Raw genomic sequence first — 19,064 nt, forward strand, 5'->3', positions numbered from 1 at the left:
ATGTTACTTAGCGGAATTTTAAAAAGTTCATTTTCCAAAATTAATCCACCAATGTTTTTAGGAAAAAAGCATTGTAAGAAACATTTAGAAAATGAAGTACAGTATGATGGGTCCACGAAAAATTAACCACAAAATTACCATATGACCCAGCAACTTAACAAGAAAACAAACAACTCAATTAAAAAATGGGCATAGGATCTGAATTGACATTTTTCCAAAGAAGATATACAGATGGCCAACAGGCCGATGAAAAGATGTTCAACATCACTAATTATTAGGGAAATGCAAATCAAAAGCACAATGAGATAACACCTCATGCCCATCAGAATGGCTATTATTAAAAAGACAAGAAATAACAAGTGTTGGAGAGGATGTGGAGAAAAGGGAACACTTTGTACACTGCTGGTGGGAATATAAATTGGTACAGCCACTATAGAAAACAGTATGGAGATTCCTCAAAAAACTACAAATAGAACCACCATATGATCCAGCTATTCTACTTCTGGGTATTTATCCAAAGAACATGAAAACACTAATTTGAAAAGATGTATGCTCTCTTATGTTCATTGCAGTATTATTCATAATAGCCAAGACTTCAAAACAACCTAAGTGCCAATTAATGGATGAATGGATAAAGAAGATGTGGTATATATATATATACTAGGGAATACCACTCAGCCATAAAAATGATGAAATCTTGCCATTTGCAACAAGATGGATGGACCTTGATGGTATTATGTTAAGCCAAATAAGTCAGACGGAGAAAGACAAATACTGTATGATTTCACTCATATGTGGAAGATAAACAAACAAACACATAGATACAGAGGACAGAATATTGGGGGTTACCAGAGGAAGGGGGGTGTGGGTCGGTGAAAGGGGTAAAGGGGCACATTTGTACAGTGACAATGGCAACTAAACCCTTGGTGGGGAACACAATGTAGTCTATACAGAAGGTGAAATATAATGATGTATACCTGAAATTTATATAATGTTATAAACAAATGTTACTTCAAAAAAAAAAAAAGAGGAAAGCCCCCTCTGCTCTTCCCTGGACACTACAATCCACAGAACTGACTACTTTCTACAGGTTACTTTTTATTTATGCTAAAAACAGATACGCTCTCTTAAGATATACCTGGAAAAGATTTTAAACTAATTATGTGTCATTAAGTCACATACGAATCCTAAAGCAAACTTAACAAGGAAATGCAGTAAGAGGTTATCATGAAAACATGGATAATGCTTGAATTAAATATTTGGGTGTAGTACAGTCATTTATATGCAAATTTCCAAAACGAGCTGCAATTATACTTCATCTCCACTACTTGCTAGTGTCATCCTTAACAGAAATGAAAGCTTTTTTTCCTTAGTTTTGGAAAAACAAAGACAGGGCTACTCCCTCAAGCTAAAGTAGGTGGATGTCTCTTCCACACCTTACACACTATCCATCCCCATTCCATGCAGCGCCCTCGCCTGGAGCTGATGCTCCTCCTTCTATAAAGATGTGACACCTCTCTCCATGAAAGAGTTGATGCAGGGGCCGGCCTGGTGGTGCAAGCAGTTAAGTGCATGCGCTCCACTGTGGCCTCCCGGGGTTCCCCGATTCAGATCCCGGGTGCGCACCGACGCACTGCTTGGCAAGCCATGCTGTGGTGGCGTCCCATATAAAGTGGATGAAGATGGGCACGGATGTTAGCCCAGGGCCAGTCTTCATCAGCAAAAAAAAAAAAAAAAAAAAGGGTGGGGGAGGATTGGCAGATGTTAGCACAGGGCTGATCTCATAAAAAAAAAAAAAGAGTTGATGCAGTAATAACTATACAATTCTAGGCCCACTCTGGTGAGGATTTAAAAAAAATAGCCTTTGGTAAGTGTACTAGTTTCTGAGGACTGCTGTAATAAAGTACCACAAACTGGGTGGCTTAGAATTTATTCTCTCACAGTTCTGAAGTCCAAAATTAAGGTGTCAGCAGGGTCATTCTCTTTCCAAAGGCTCAAGGGAAGAATCTTTGTCTCCTCCAGCTTCTGGTGGTTGCAGGCAATCCTTGGCGTTCCTTGTCTCGTGGATGCATCATTCTAATCTCTGCCTTTGTCGTCACAGGGCCTTCTCCCTGTGTCTCTTCTCTTCTCATAAAGACACCAGTCACATTGGTCCAGTATTACCTAATTTTAAATTGATGACATCTGCAAAGACCCTATTTGCAAATAAGGTCACATTCACTGGTACCGGGGTTTCAATGTCTTTTTTTTTTTTTTTTTTTTTGGTGAGGAAGACTGGCCCTGGGCTAACTAGATCCGTGCCCATCTTCCTCTACTTTATATGCGGGACGCCTGCCACAGCATGGCTTGATAAGCGTTGTGTAGGTTGGCGCCCGGGGATCCAAACCTGCGAACACTGGGGCACCAAAGCAGAGGGTGCCAACTTAACCACTATGCCACCGGGCTGGCCCCGATAAGCTTTTTCCTTTTTTTTTTCCCCAATAAGTCTTTTTGAGGGACACAATTCACCCATAACAGTAAGGACCAAGTTTCTGCTCAAACTTAAACATGAGAAATATCCCATTTGTTAACAAAACACTTCACCAGGAAGAAGAGGCTCAGCTCTGGTTTGCTGGGAAAACTTGGTCATCCTGGGCTTCGTGCCCACTTTCATGCCTCCTCCGACTGTCAGAACTTGCACTTGGTTAGACTTTGTCAGTGACTACTGTCAGCACCTAACACAGCATCCCGTTTCCTAAACGAAAATCTGCCAATTCTAGCATATATTGAGCCAGCAAGCAAGCACAGAACTTAAGACTGGTAGAGACGTGGATGAAATTAGAAGGTTTGAGGAACTCTTCACTTCCCAGATATATGTGCTCTTTTCTTTGTTCATATATTTCTTAAACAAAACAAGAAAGGAAAGAGAAAAAAGAAAACTCCACAACGTTGTGTACTTTTGTTGTTGTTTCTTAATAAAAAAAATTTATAATCTGATTGCCTTCTACAGAAGTAGATACAATTTTAACAGCTGAGGTAACATAGCAGGGTAAAGGTTTGTGCTGTCTGAGACTTTTTCAGGAGTCAGAAGGTCAAAGGGAAATCTTAATGCAGGATTCTCAGACAGGCATCTAAGAGCCGAGCTGACACAGTCCAGCCTAGCTCAGAAGTGTAAATGCGGGATGTGCATGGTCATACAAAACGGCACAAGTTCCCCATGAAAGGCAGGGTGAGGCAGGCCTGCACCCGCCCTACCCTGTCGGGGTCACCCAGGCCCTCCCCTTGGAACAGAAGAGGCCTGGGAAATGTCTAGGCCATTCCCTCATTTCGCAGAGGAGGAAATGGGTTAGTGTGTAATTGTTTTCATTATCACACATTACTTGTTTTGTTTATCTTCCAGCCTGCCAGGCTCACTTAGGGCCACATCCTGCGTCCCAACCCACTAGGAAAACAATCCGATCCGGCAAGCATTTATTGAGTGCTGACTGCATGCCTAACCTCCAGTCTTATTATGTGCCAGACCTGCCCATTAAGTCCGGAACGGTGGTGTTTTGCTTTCCGCACTAGATTGGTAGTTTTCCCTACCACTTTAAGATTCCGCTTTAGGCCAGTGTTTGGCTTTCTGGTAGGGTGGGACGCAATGGGCGGCCACCTTCACCTCGGTGACTGCAGCTACGACGCCTCAGGGAACTCGGGCAGGAGCGGCGGAAAGGATTCCCCTGAAGGCCGGGTTCACGCCGCCACCACGCCCGCTGCAGAAGCTGACCTGGCAGGTGAGGAGGTGTCCATCAGCAGGCGATGGGCGTTGCCTGCGCAGACTGACCAATCAGCGGAGCCGCCCTTAAACTTGGCTCCCCGCCCCAGGAACCCGGCCAAACCCAAACCACTGAGCATGCGCCATGGGCCCAGCGTAAATTTCCCCGTCCCGGCGCGCCCTCGCCACGGCGGGGATGGAGTTAGGCTGCTTAGGGTTACCTCCGAGAAAGGGAGAAAGGGCGGTGAGGGCCCTTTAGGGATGGGAAAGCGGGAAAGGCTGTGTGAGGAAGAAGTTCCTCACAGCGGCGGTCGCTAGCAGCCGCCAGCTTCTGGGTTACGTTGGGCTCGTAGGCCGGCACTTCTGGGTTTCCCGGGCTCCGCGCCTTGCGGTCCCTCGCGGCCGCGGAGGGAGGAGCGGCGGACGGGCGTGTCGTGTCCCTTCAGCCTCTGGCGGGTTCTTGTCTTCAGTTTATAGATGAGACAGGCGAGGCTCAGAAGTTTAGATCCCCTCCAAGGTGACGCAGCGGGTCGTCCTTGCGGCCGGGCTCTGCGTGACTCCCCAGCGCCTGTGCCGGCCCGCGGTGCTCCCTTCGGCTCGCAGAGGCTTCCACGGTTCGCGCGGCGCCTCTGGGGCGGAACGGTGGAATGAGGCCGAGAAGCGCCGCCACGAGTGCGGGCGGCGCGCGGCCCGGCTCCGCACGGCCCTGCACTCTCGGCGCCGCAGAAAGGCCACCCTCCTGAAACCTCCGTCCCCTCAGAGGCCCCGGGCGCACAGGGGGGGCGTGGTGCCACCGAGCCCGGACCCTGCGGGTGCCCGCGGTGTTCCCATGGCGCTGGAGGCTCCACGGGCAGGGAACTCAGGGTCCCAGTGTTGAGGCGCCGGTTCCGGGGACTTGGCCCCGCTCCAGGCCCGGGTTGTGCGCCCTCTCGGCGGCCTGCGCGGCCCTTCCTGGGGTCTTCGGACGTGCGGCCCGGGGAGCAGTCGGACTGGAGCGGAGACGCCCCCCCGGGTCCCCACCTGCCCCCCGGTGGCCCCGCGCGGCGCGCTGCCCGCACCCGGCCGCCTTGCGGCAGCGCCGGCAGGGCCGACCTGCCGGGCCTGCGGCCCCGCCGCGCCGGCCCCTCCTCCGCCGCCCCGCCCCGCCCCGCGTCGCGCCGGACACCCCGCCCCGAGGAGGCGGCCCGGCGAGCGGCCGCCGAGGGAGGCTGGTGGCATGGGGGAGCCGCCGCCGCCGCCACACGCACGGTCGCCCCTAGCGAGCCCAGGCGCTGCTGCGAGCGCGGGGGGTTGTGGCCGCCGAGGGGGGCGCCTCGGGGCGTGACACGGCGCGGAGGGCGCGGCCCGGGCTACGCCGCCCGGACGCGCGGCGAGCGGCGAGGGGAGCGGGCGCGGGGAGCCGCGGGCGGCCCGGGCCGGGCCGGGCGCCGGAGGCGCACCTGGCGGCGGCGGGGCCGGGCCGGACCGCGGGAGCAGGCGCGGCGGCGGTGGCGGCGGCGGCGAGGATGTCGCAGCCTCCGATGCTCCCCGCCTCGGCGGAGACTCGGAAGTTCACTCGGGCGCTGAGTAAGCCGGGCACGGCGGCTGAGCTGCGGCAGAGCGTGTCGGAGGTGGTGCGCGGCTCGGTGCTCCTGGTGAGTGCGGGACGGCGGGCGGACGGACGGACGGAGGGAGGGAGGCGGGCGGGCGGGCGCCACCTTCTCCACGCTCCTCCAAGTCGGCCGGGCGGAGGCGGAGCCCCCGACCCTACTGGGTCTGCAGGATTAAGAGGTGCTGGGGAAGCGGGCGGAGTGTTGGGCAGGGAAGGTCCCGGAGGGGCAGCGACTTCCTAACCCCCACCATGCGTCCGCGGGTCCTCTCCCCACAGCTGCCCCTTCCCTCCTGGGAAATTTCCTGGGAGTTAGTCCCCGCCGCTCTTTGCTCCCCAGTTTACCTACCTCTGCCAACTGGGAAATTACTCTCCTTTTCCCCATCCCTCGCATTGCTCCCTTCTCCTGTATTCTGGAGGGGCTTGGCACCTGTGGCCTGGAGCGGCGCAGGGGAGTGGAAGTGGGGGCTCTCTCTTCCACTTCGCAACCCGGGGTGGGAGATGGTCCTGCGGACCCTTTGGGTGGGTGAGCTCCAGAAGGGAAGGAGTTCCGCATCCTCTTCTCCGCTACCTCCCCCTCGCTGGCATTCTGAGGTTTGGCCTCCTCATATGAAGGGTTAGGGGGCGTGATAGGAACCCTTGGTAATTCGGGCATTGGTGCAAATTATAAACGAAGGTTGGTGATTTGAAGCAAGCGAAGCCAGCAGCCCTGAGATTAACCTGGTCGAATCAGAACGTCTTTAGAGAATGGGGTGTGAGGAAGATGAAGTTTTAAATCAACTTTTCCACAGCCAGGGCTGGTCCTGCTGTGTTTGGAAACGCAGTACACCCGGATCCTTTGGATCGTGCGGGAGAGGAGAGACGTTGGAGCAGCAGCGTGCTCTCCAGGGAAGCTGGAAACTTTTTGCAGCTCCTTGCATTTTCGCTGGCGTTTGTTTTCTTGAAAGGGGCCTGTTTGTGGGTGGGTGACTTGTGTTTGTTGGAACCAATGCAAGAAGATGGGCCTTGGAAATGACTCTCTGGGTTTTGTGGTGCTTTGTGTGGGGTATTGTCGGGGTGGAGTTCCGGGTCCCTTAGCACAGTCTTTTTGGTGGCAGATAGATGTCCTTCCTGGACAGACACAAGATGACATGAATGATGTTTGTGGAGATTGGAGATGAAGCTTCGCTGATCTCCATATGCAGCTTACGCAGTTTGATTTTTCTCTCAATTGCCAGCTCTGCCAACTCACCCCAGATTCCGAGTTTGTTCAGTAATATGCAGGGATTTTATTTTTCTATTATACTGAAGTTGATCAGTTGATGGTAAGGAGTAGAGTAGGAGATGGGAATAGACCAGAACCTGCCGTTTTTCTTCCATAACCTGAATAACTTCTGTTGCTTTGGCCTAAGGAAAATTTTCTGTTTTCCTGACTTTTGCCAATGTGTGTCTGTTAAAGATAAAGCCCACAACACCTGTAGTATCTTTTCTGTTCTTGCATGAAACTTAGTTCTTTTAAGTGGGGGCTACTGTCTTCATCAGGGTTTTGAAGCAAAAGAAGAGTAAAGAAAACATATGACTGTGCCATAATTTCCAAAGTGCCAGCAGACCCGGACTGAGGAGGAGGTACTAGTTTAATAAGCCATTAGAGTGAGCACGGAAGTGCCAACACAGGCACAACACTGCTAGTTACTGATGTGCAATAGTCCGTGAATATCTACTCTTCCTGTCGGAGGATGGCCTACTGATAGTGACCTAGTAGTGTCCATTCTCATGTGTGACATACCGCATAACACTTTAATAATACATCTTTTTTCTCTGGACACCCTTAAGCATGAAGAGCCAGATGAGTGGCTGGTGTCTCAACTCTTAGTGTTGTCTATCTGTGGTCACTTGTCTGATGAAACTCATGATGAAACAAATACAAAATGCAGGAAAGCAGGTGGGCCTACTCGGGTGTTTGAGTGGCTCCGAGGCTGGATGGGAAATGCATTGCAATGGTTCTGCACTGCAGAAGGAGGAATTTGGAATAGCTTGCAGATACTAAAATTACCCGTAAACCTCACTCCCCTCACCTCCTGCTAGGTACTCTGCCAGTGCCTGCTTCCTCTTGCTGCTCCCCAGTGTCTGCCAGGAAGCCACAGCAGGTGCACCTGCCACATAGGTTCTGGCTTGGCTTTGTTCTAGGAGGATCTAAGAAGGTACCCCTGATCCTTGCAGGAAGCAGAGCAGCAATCAAGCCAGGGTTTGGAACCCTGTGGTCCATCCATCCATGCTTGGATGGAAGTATTACTCTGCTTTGTCTTTGATAACTTGGGTCAGTGCTAATACGGTGCCTACAACATAGTAAACGCTCAATAAATATTCTTAACTAGCTGACTGATAAGCAGTTCTGCAAATGAACTAAAAGAAAACATGAACAGGGTATGGATTTAACTAGATCTTCCCAGGCTTCTAGTATTGGTGAGTGGCCGGTAGTGAGTTCAGAAACAACAAAATTAAATAGTTCAGTGATTAATAAAGGCTGCCATTTGGCAGACAAACTTTAACATGTAAAAGTGAGATGTGCTCATAAATTTTTCATTGTTTGATAGCTTCGTTTTTCATAGGCTCAGGTTTGTGGGCTTTTAAAAATGATTTTGTATTAATTTGTTTGAAAAGCTTGAAAACAAACATGCAAAAAAGTGGAGAGAATAGTATAATGAACTCTCATATTCCATCACTCCAATTCAATAATTATCAAGATTTTGCCACACTTTCTTCAACTGTCCCTTTTTTCCATTTTTTGTGATTGTGAGTTCCAGGCCTCTCGTCATTTCACCCCTGTATACCTAGTATATATTGTTAAAAATTGGGATATAGTCTTACATAATGATAATGCCATTGTGATAAAATTAACAATAATCTGTTGATATCCTATTCAGATTTCCCAGATGTTTTCCCAAAAAAACATCTTTGATTGGTAGTTTGTTCTAATCAGGATCCAAATAAGGTTTGCGAGCCTTTTCAAATGCGGTTTGGTCTTTCATGAACTTTAGAATTATTAATGATGGAGAGATCTCTCCCTGGCGTCAGGAGTCCTGGGTTTTAATCCTAAAGGTTTAGTAGTTCAGAGCATGGGCTCTGGAGTCAGAGCACGTCAGTTGTAATCCCAGTTCTACTCCTTACCAGTTGTGCAGTCTTCGGCATATAACTTAGCCTTGCTGTGCCTCAGTTTCCTCATGTGTAGAGTGGAGATAATAGTTGTATTTACCTTACAGGGTTGTTGGGAGGATTAAACAAGCAATAGAGGTAAAGCTCTCAGACGATGCCTGGCATATATTCTACCAGCTATTTAAGGCAGCCTAGGCTGTCACTTAGCGTCTCTGAACCTCAGGGCTCCTGTTCTACTAAGTGAGGGGCGGTACTGGATTGTTTCTAGAGACCCTTTCCCCACTAACAGTCTTCAGTTCTAAGCTGCTTTGATAAGAGTAGCAGAGGTACTACTAGTAATTGTTCCTAACTGTAGGAAAGGTAATTTATGATTTGGGGTAATGAAAGAAGAATCCTCACAATTCCAGAATTAGCTTTCCATGATTTAGAATAGTCAGGAGGGCAGCACGTTCAAAATATATGCAGGCTCAGAAGAAAAACTAGAAATTATTCCCTGAGCAGGGTTGAGTTGTGATTGCTTTTGGAGCTCCCAAAGGCATTTTACCTTGGGTCTTTCAGATGTATTAAAGATAGCATCATAATGGCCTAGATCTAACAGAGCATGCCACCCAAGGCCTAAAAATACCCTTTCTCTGAAAGATTTGTGTAAATATTGTGACAGGGCTCTTTGCAGGGTTTGCCGGCTATATGCACTTGGGTATTGATGCCCAAGTCATCTGGCTGCCGGCTTCCTTATGATCTTATCTCAGTGTGTTCATCTTCAAACTCTCTTTCCATGTCAAGCCCCTACCAGAGATAGCATTCCACGCCCCTTGGAGATCCAGCAGTATGAAATGAAATGAAACCAAGTCAGGTCATCAGTAAATATTCTTTTCTGTTGGAGGAGAACGGACAGAGGTGTGGGATGATAATCTCCCAGAGTACATGCTTGGGGCCTTCTTCACCCTTCCAGGTCAGTCAGCTCAAGATTCCAGTATTATCTGAGTTAACCTGAGACTCGAGTGGTGGTGTTCTTTAAAATCCTCAGGTAACGTAAAACCTCATTTTGGCTGTAATTTTAAATCAGATATGTTAGTAAATTGGCAACTGAATTGGCCTGAGTTTCACCTCACTGTCTTTCTCCACCCTCTGGTGGAGTCCTAACAAACAGAAATGTCCCATATACAGGAAGCAGGGTGGAGGGCCATCTCCAACTAGATAATCAACAACAGGTTCTATTTCCTTGGTTTCTAGTTCATTTGAATATTAGGAGACGGAAGGGCATTAGCAATGCCTTGCATTTGAAAAGGGAGGGAAGGAATTGTGAAATCTTCATCCACATTTCTTGAGGGCCTGCTCTGTGCTAGAACTGTGCTGGGTACTGAGGATGTGATATTGTGTTAGAGCAGAGTTTATATGATCTAAACAGGTGGACAAGTCAGTTGTCTACAAAAAAGATGGATAACAATACAGAGGAGAACTTTAAAGAGTTAAATGCCTGGTGCAGAGAATAGAGGAAGATGAAATAATAGAGAACTGGCATACTTGGAAAAGGGTTTACAAAGAATTGAACGGGACCTTGAAGATGCAGAGATAAGGGAGACTGTTTTCTAGAAAAGAATAAGAGATTTCAGCAAATGATTACAATGGCCAGGTAGGCCCAGAAAGAGCAGAGCAGCTTGGGCAAAGGGGCAAGTTTTAGGAGGAAGGGAGAGAAGTTTTGAGAAATACAGTTGCCAATTTCAGGAACAATTTTAATGATTGGCTGAGAACACATCATAAAATAGATTTTTTTCTTATCTTTTTGAAACCTATTTTAGGAAAGAGATTCAAACCAGTCCATGAATATATGCTTCTTAGAGAGACCTTCCCCTAAGTGGGGGCAAATAACATGACAGTTTTGTAACATGCAGGCCCAAAGACATGAAGAGAAGTCTGTGGTATGGAAGAGAAAACCCAGAAATAGGCCTCTGTGTGTGTAAACATGAGAGGATCATGCAAGTAGTAGTCTAATATGGTGGGTGCACCATTGAGTAAATGATGTTGCAAAGAAACCGTACTGGAGCCCCATGTTACATACATGCTGAAATAAGTTATAACTAAATGTAAGAGTTACATGAAAAGTAAATCAAAGAAACAGCATAAAATGTGGGTGAATAATCATGTAAGGGTGGAGAGGGATTTTTTAAAGCATGAAAGTAAAGCCCAGTTTTGCCTGGGCTTGAGAGGTGAGCAAGTTTCTTCACCTAAGCCTCGGTTTGCTCATCTGAGAAATGGGATTGTTAGGTATTATCTTAGAGAGTTTTTAGAATAAAGATTAAATAAGATAACATGTGTGAAGTACTTAATAATACGTGCTTAACAAATGTAAGCTTGTATTATGGTTTTTTGTGTGTGTGTGTGTGAGGAAGATCAGCCCTGAGCTAACATCCATGCCAGTCCTCCTCTTTTTGCTGAGGAAGACCGGCCCTGAGCTAACATCTGTTGCCAATCCTCCTCCTTTTTTTCCTTTTTCCTCCCCAAAGCCCAAGTAGATAGTTGTCTGTCATAGTTGCACATCCTTCTAGTTGCTGTATGTGGGATGCGACCTCAGCATGGCCGGGAAGGGGTGCGTCGGTGCACGCCCGGGATCCGAACCCGGGCTGCCAGTAGCAGAGCCCATGCACTTAACCGCTAAGCCACGGGGCCGGCCCCTGTATTATGTTAATAAAAGAAAAGATTGATTATCTTGACTAACTATGTCTGGAACCAGCATTTATTGAGCACTAACTGTGTCCTAGGATATGTGTTAGGGCTTTACACTTGGGAGATTAAGTCACTTCAGTGTCACAAGGCTGTAAGTAGAGGATCTGGGTCTTGAACCTGGGCACTGTGGCTTCAGACCACGTGTTCCTAAGCACTCCTTCCTGCCTCATGCAGACGCTCAAACCTCTGTTCTGATGTCACAAGTACCAAAAGTTTAGAAGTCAAACATTAAACTTAGAAAACAGTATTTGTCCTTTATTTATCTATATCTATATCTCAGTCATAATGTTAAGTTTTTAAAAATATATTGAGAGTTCTTACAAATCAATTAAAAAAAGAGACACTCTAGTAGAAAAATGGGAAAGAATATTAATAGGCAATTCCTCCAAGAAAGGAATACAATTAGCCAATAAAGAGCAGAAAAAAATATTCAGCCTTGCTATAATTAAAGAAACATTAATTAAAGCAAGATGCCATTTTTTCCTGATAAATTATAAAGATAGAAAAGGTTTTGCAAGAATGGGGTGAACTGGCACTTTTCATTTGCAGGGCTACCCGTTTCCACTACTCCAGGGACCCATTTGCGTGATATTTTATGAGAATTGTGTCCCCTGAGTTTGATAACATGATGGATGGTATAACTTTTTGCAGTTGGGTTATATGTATCAAGAACTTGAACGTGATTCCATTCTTTGGCCCAGTACGTAAAATTGTAGGAATTTCTCCTAAGGACTAACCCAAGATGTGCATAAAGTACAGTGTCTGAAGTCACAGTGCTGTCTGTTCAGGGCAGAAAATGTAAAATACTGACCGACTGCAAACTATCTAAAGGTCTTAACAGTAATCTAAACAAGTTGTGGAACGTGGACTGTTAATGACACTGTTAAGTTTTGTTTTAGGAGAATAATGACTTGAGAAAGTTCTTCCATTATAGTGTTGGAAGGCAGTGGGGGCTTGGGTTCTGTTACCTCTTCGCTACTAACCTCTGTGTGACCTTGGTTGTGCCTCTGCAGCCTGGCTTCTGTCCTTGCTGTGGGGTGGCCTCTCAGTCCTCACCCCTTCAACTTGTCGGCTGCAGCATTGGATACCATTCAGCTCTCTGCCTTCCCCTTCTGTGGCTATCCTCCTTCCTCCTTGATCATCTTCACTCTGTCTCCTTCCTACACTCACCACCCAGGGGCATTCCTAAAGGGTCCTTGCTCCACCATTGGAATTTAGACTCTTCCCTTCACTCTGAAGGGAGCCACACACTTCATTGCAATTTCTGAATCTTTATATCAGTTCTGATTTTTTCCCCCCATCTCAGACCTGCTTTTCTGCTAACCTACCTGGCATGTGTACTTGCCTGTCCTACCAGTCCCTTAAGTTCAGCATCTGTGAAACATGAATCGTCACTTTTCATCCTAAACCAGCTGTTGTTTTTGCATTCTTGTTTTCTTAGTGAGAGGCATCATTTCATGGTCACCAACTTTGAAATCTCTGTGTCCTCCTCTGTCTCTTCTGTTCATCTCCTTTTGACTTCCTCATTCTGTCATCACTGCATCTATCACGTTCTATTTCTGCATCAGTCAGTAGGGGCTAAAGACTCCCAAATCTCAGTGGTTTGAAACAGAAGGGTTTATTTCTCCCTCATGCCGCCTCTCCGTTGAGGGTGGCTAGAGACCACGTTGTCCACGTCCTGAGACCTGGGTTGATAGGACAGCGACCATATTGAATGTTGTGAGTCCTTGTGGGGAGAAAGAGTGTGGGGACTCCCTCACAGGCCCTTAAGCTTCCACCCAGTCACTTCTGCTAACGTTCCATTGGCTAAAGCAAGTCGCATGGCCACACCTAACTCCAAAGGGCAGGGAAGTACAATCCTGTCTATATGCCTGTAAGGAGAACTAAGATCTTTGGTGAGCAGCACTCATGACTACTACATCCTGTCACCCCCTTCTCTCTGTCTCCTGCCCCTGTCCTGGTCCCTGCAGTAGTAGTAGAGGATAGGATCCCTCCTTTCTGGTCACTTTGCTGCCATTCTCACTTCATCCTTAAGGCTTCAATTCTGAATCCTTAACACACCAGTGCCTCCCGCTGCGCTGGGAATATAAGCTCCTTCCCTTTGACTGTAAGGGGATCTCCTTATTAGGCACCACCTTCTCATTGCTTACCAGCTTGGCTTTTACATCCTCCGGATGCCAGGCTCTCACACCCCAGGACCTTAGCAGAAGCTCTTACCTCTGCCTGGGATGATAATCACCTCTTTGCCTCTCTCCTCATCTGCCAGGCGACTCTTCTTTGTGTTTGGAACTGTACTTACGCGTCCTTGCCTCACAGGGGCCTTGTCTGTCCACTCACACTGAAACAGGGCCGGCTTGTTCTTTTTCTTTGTACCACTTAGCACAATTTATATATTTATTTGTGTGTACATTTGTTTCTTGTCTGTTTTCCTCACTGGACTGTTTGTTCACCATGGTTTCCTAGTACTTGGCTCATAGGAGGAGCTCAATAAATATTTTTTTGATGAATGAATGACTCCTGCAGTCTCTACATCTGACACGTCTCATTTTTTCATCTTTTTTTTTTTTTTTAATCCCTTATATTCCCCACTGTTGGTCTCAAATGCTTGGCTTAGGTCCACGTTCTAGGTTTCTTTACTTTTTTTGAGGAAGGTTGGCCCTGAGGTAACATCTGTTGCCAATCTTCGTCTTTTTCTTTTTTATCCTCAAAGCCCCAGTACATAGTTGTATGTCCTAGTTGTAGGTCCTTCTAGTTCTTCTATGTGGGATGCTGCCTCAGCATGGCTTGATTAGTGCTAAATAGGTCCGCACCCAGGATCCAAACAAGTGAACCCTGGGCCGCCGAAGTGGAACGCAGGAAGTTAACCACTACGCCACCGGGCTGGCCTCTTTTTCATCTTTTTTTGATTCCCTGTTGCCCCTAATTTCTCTGTCCTGCACCCGTTTCTGTTTACTTTGTGGGAGATCAAGATTTGGCCACCCTGAAATATATCTCTTTACCTTGATTGTTTTCTCTGAGGGACATTTGACCACCCTACTAACTGCCTAAAGAATTTGACATAGTAACTCTTTCCTGGAACAGATCTTCTATCTGATGGCTGTAATATAATGTAAAATAGATGTTACAATAGGAAAGGCACCAACAAGCCCATCTTATCAGAAGTTCTGTCTCTCTGGCCACATTCTCTTGATGGCCCTGCGAGGAGTTGCCAGACAAACATTTACATTTATAAGGAAAATCTCCATTTGTAAAGGTATCTCCCTCTCTGTATTGGGAAGAGGGGGGACGACCTCATTTCTAGAAACTTATCACTGTGGAAGGTGAGGCCTTAAATTTGCATAATAACCTTACTCTTGTTTACTGTGCTTTAGTGGTAATCTTCTGTAACTGACTCCCCCCACCCCCAACATCCTCCTTGGTCATTGGCTGAACGTGGTATTTAAGACGAGAATTTCTGCTACTGTGTTGAGAAACGCAGTGTCCCTGCTTTCTCCCATGTATACATGTTATTAAACTTGGTATTATTTTCTCCTGCTAACCTGTCTTCTTAATTATTTGGCCAGCCATAGAACCTTAAGGAAAAGGGCAGAGGGAGATTCTCCCTCTCTCCCGACAACTTCATTCTAGCCTATCTCCCTCTGCCAGATTAATTTTCCTAACACACCAGTTCCATTATATCATTAGTGTCTCATTGCCACCTGACAAATTTGATGATATTCACATACATAAGAATGCATCACTTTGGGGCTGGGCCTGTGTTTTCTTTAGTTTAGAAACAGCTGGGCAGGTTGTCAGTAGATCGGTGTGATCTTTGTATAGTTTTAAACAGCTATGCATTTTGATACAAGTAAGATTAATTTCCTTCTTAGGACCATTTGTTTTCACCAACTCTGTAGAACTTCACTGTGTAAAAGAACACACTGAGCACGGTTAAGTTTGCTCTCTCTGCTTCGGCAGCTTGGAGTTTGCCAGTTCGGATCCTGGGTGCGGACCTACGCACCGCTCATCAAGCCATGCTGAGGCGACGTCCCACATAGAGCAACTAGAAGGATGTGCAACTATGACATACAACGGTCTGCTGGGGCTTTGGGGAGAAAAAAGGAAAAAGGAAGAAGATTGGCAACAGATGTTAGCTCAGGGCCAATCTTCCTCAAAAACAAACAAACAAACGAACACACTGATCTAATTCTTGTGTTAGGTATTTAGCAACTCATTTATCTGAAAACAAAACAAAATAAAAATACTACTAGAAGTGCTTTTCCTTCAGTTGAACCATGAGTTTTGCAAACTATCACGAAGCACTTGGTTAGTGAAGTTGTTTCTATTTCTTTTACATCTCTGTCACTTTTTCTCTAATGGACTCCTTGAGTCCTTATCAGTGAATTGATAGCAAGGAGCCTTACTATCTGATCAGAACTCTGTAATGCCAAATGATTTGAATCTCCCTGTCCCCCTTTCTTTGAAGTTGGCAGGGATAAATATAATTAAGATAGTGCTTGGGTGTGTCGGCTTCTGGAGGCTGGCTGGGTCAGTGCGTGTGTTAGAGACATGCTCATTTATTTATTATAGATTAACATTTATTGAATGTGAATCTGAAAGCAGATGTCAATGAACTGCCAGGGTTTCCATTGACCACTTGAAGTTTATTCTCAAACTCTTAAATATACTTAGTTTGAGATGCACATACTCTATTTTCATTTTGTACATTTTATTTTAATAGAAAAGACATGTTCTGTGATGTGGATATAGAAATGTTCTAAGGAGAGATCTTTACCATACTAAATTAAAAAAAGATTATAAACAGTATATAGAGAATGATCCACTTTTTTAAAAAAGTATAAGTAGTATTTGTTCATAGAAAACTTTTATGATATTACAGATGCTCTAAAAAACCATTCTCTTTTGTTTTAGAAACAAGTGAAGTATCAGATGTTTAGCCCATAAATTCTGGAACGTAGAAAATATGGTGGTATAACCGTTTCTGTTAATAGGGGGATTGTTCTTGCTAGTGATGGCAGGATACAGTAGATAATATCTTGGAGATTCTAAACCCAGCTCTTCAGAGAAAGCTCTGCTTTCTCAGTTTCTTCACCCTAAGAATGGACATCATAATAGCACTTATCCCATAGATCTTTGTGATGATTATATGAGCAGATGCATATAAAGCATTTAGAAAAGGGCCTGGCACACAGTAAATACCCAGTAAGTGTAAGCTTTGTTATTTATGAGGGCAACCTAAAGGAATATCATATAACTTTTAAAAATGCTGCTTATGGAGAACTTATAACATGGGAAAATTATAATATTGGTGAAGAAGAAGCAGTATATGGAAATATCTATGATCATAATTATGTAAGAAATAACCTGTGTATAAGAAAAATGTTCGAAGGAAATAAATGAAAAGGTAGGCGTATGATTTGTTCTTTATTTTTCTCATATTTCCCGGTTGTTTTACTTTCATAAGTGAATAGATAATGATCTACCAAGAAAATGAAAACACAATGAATATCAGAGGGAAAATTTGGTGCTGCATATAAGACATTCCAATTAGTACTGTTTGAAAATTACAGTTGTACATCTTAGTGCTTGTACAGGTGTGCATCTTAATGTGCAATGTGTTCCTAAAGTAAGACATACATGTGTATCTTGGTAGCAAAAATATTGTCTGCCTGGGGTGGCCAGGTGCGTAGTGGTTAAGTTCATGTGCTCTACTTCAGCGGCCTGGGGTTCACAGGTTCAGATCCTGGGCACCGACCTACACGCTGCTCATCAAGCCATGCTGTGGCAACGTCCCACATACAAAATGGAGGAAGACTGGCACAGTAGCTCAGAGACAATCTTCCTCAACAAAAAGAGGAAGATTGGCAACAGATGTTAGCTCAGGGCTAATCTTCCTCACCAAAAAAATAAATAAATAAATGAAACATCCACCATCCTTTAAAAAAAATATATTATTGACGAGTTCAGAGCCCTGCATTGAATGCTCATAGGAAGGAGGTCCTTGTGAAATAATGAAACCTTGCATTTGACAGTTTTATAAAATTCTTTCAAAAAACCATCCTGCTTGAGCCTCTGGAAAATCTAGTCAAATAGACAAGGATAGGTTTTTTTATTTCTGTTTTTCAATGAAGAAACTGAACATCAGAGAAATCTAGTGACTCGCTTAAGGTCACCTGGCTGATATTTAACATTTTTTCCTGATAAGGTGGCAGGGTTGTCTAAAAGATATAATTTTAAAAATTGAGTTTCTCAGAAACTTTTAAATGGTTAACTTGAATCATTAAACACTTTTCTGGAAAGTACCATGAATTCTCTGGATTGACAGAAATTTGTGACATGGAAGTGAAATCATACTGTTTTGGAGGTGAAAGTTATCTTTAGAGGTCTTCTGGTTCAGCTTTCTGATTTTATACATGAGGAAGATAAGGTCTACCATGGTTAAGTGATTTGTCTGTGGTCATACAGCTAGTTACAGACTAGAAGAAAATCTAGTTTACTGACTCCTGGTCCAATGTATTTTCCACTGACCACAGCAAATAATTAAATTTACTTTGTTTACACTTGAATTTCATCAAATATCTTTATAGACCATTGTAATCAGATAATATCAGAATATGAAACATCCACTTGTACCGTGGATCTCCTTCCCACTTACATATTTCATGATTCCTAGGCCAGTTTATAGATGAAATTGACATTCATTTTTCTACAAGCCAAGAAAGGAATTCATTTCTGTTTAAGGGGTATTGGGAGGAAAGGGAGAAAGAAATAAAAAGCAAGAATTACAAGATTAATCTAAAAAAGATCTCAGTAGTAACTTATTGAAGAAGGAAGAATTTATTTAAGGGATGGAAGATCATGGTTTTATGCGTACTTTGGTTAAAATGATTATGTCACTAGAGAAAAAACCTTCCTGGGCCTATTAACCCAAAATTCTTTTTTTTTTTTTTTGTGAGGAAGATCAGCCCTGAGCTAACATCCGTGCTAATCCTCCTCTTTTTTGCTGAGGAAGACCGGCTCTGAGCTAACATCTATTGCCAATCCTCCCAAAGTCCCAGTAGATAGTTGTATGTCATAGTTGCACATCCTTCTAGTTGCTGTATCTGGGACGTGGCCTCAGCATGGCTGGACAAGTGGTGCGTCGGTGCGCGCCCGGGATCCGAACCCCGGGCCGCCAGTAGCAGAGCATGCGCACTTAACTGCTAAGCCACGGGGCCGGCCTGAACCCAAAATTCTTAATGTGGAATAAGTTCTGTTAATCTAGGTCATTTTACCTTTCAAGCTGCTTTGCCTTGGCTAAAATAAATATTCAGCTGTAAATGGCAATTTAGTTCAAATTGTATTATTACAGAAAGGATTGCATTTCTAAGATAGTTTAGAGAACTTATTTAATCTGTCATTCTAACATATTGCTGTTTTCTTAAGTAGAAAGCAGAGTTCCTATGGTGATAGCAGAGGTGCCATAATATTTATAGTATATTAGATTCATTTATAAACTATCACACTAGCTAGAATTTACAGGATATTTAATCTCTTAGGTTAACTTTTTTTCTTCCCAGACTTTTAGTGTGTTCATTTAGCCATTTTTTTTCTTTATTTTTTTAAGAAAACCTTCTGAGAGAGTGTTATTTTTTTCTAGAAGATCAGAAATACGTGCTGTTGTATGATTTTTTTTTTTAAACTGAAGAATGCGTGTGCTTTACTGACTTCTTTGGAGGTGATTTTGTGAAAAACCAATTAATATATCAAGTTTTTAAAAGGACTTAAAACCACTTAAACCGTTGGGAGAACTGGGTTCTGCCTGTAATACTTACTCCTTTGGGGTCTTGGCCTGGTGCCTGTGTTGTGTTACCTGTACAATGTGGGAGGCACTGACTGGCCCAGAGT

General features: G+C 44.8%; 1 protein-coding gene across 2 annotated transcripts in view; it reads left to right on the forward strand.

The window, feature by feature from the left end:
* The first annotated feature begins 5,058 nt into the window (after positions 1 to 5,058).
* Positions 5,059 to 19,064, forward strand: part of DOCK9 (dedicator of cytokinesis 9) — a 283,377-nt gene continuing 269,371 nt past the window's right edge. Inside the window, exon 1 of one of the 2 annotated variants that reach the window (XM_004423131.3) lies at positions 5,059 to 5,367. In XM_004423131.3, coding sequence (XP_004423188.1) covers positions 5,239 to 5,367 — 129 coding nt within the window. In that variant the 5' untranslated portion in view covers positions 5,059 to 5,238. The remainder of the gene's footprint in view (positions 5,368 to 19,064) is intronic. The other variant, XM_087435895.1, reaches the window with a different exon arrangement.

This window comes from Ceratotherium simum, chromosome 10 (assembly GCF_057802395.1).
Source record: "Ceratotherium simum simum isolate JZ-2026a chromosome 10, ASM5780239v1, whole genome shotgun sequence".
NCBI classification, from domain to species: Eukaryota; Metazoa; Chordata; class Mammalia; order Perissodactyla; family Rhinocerotidae; genus Ceratotherium; species Ceratotherium simum.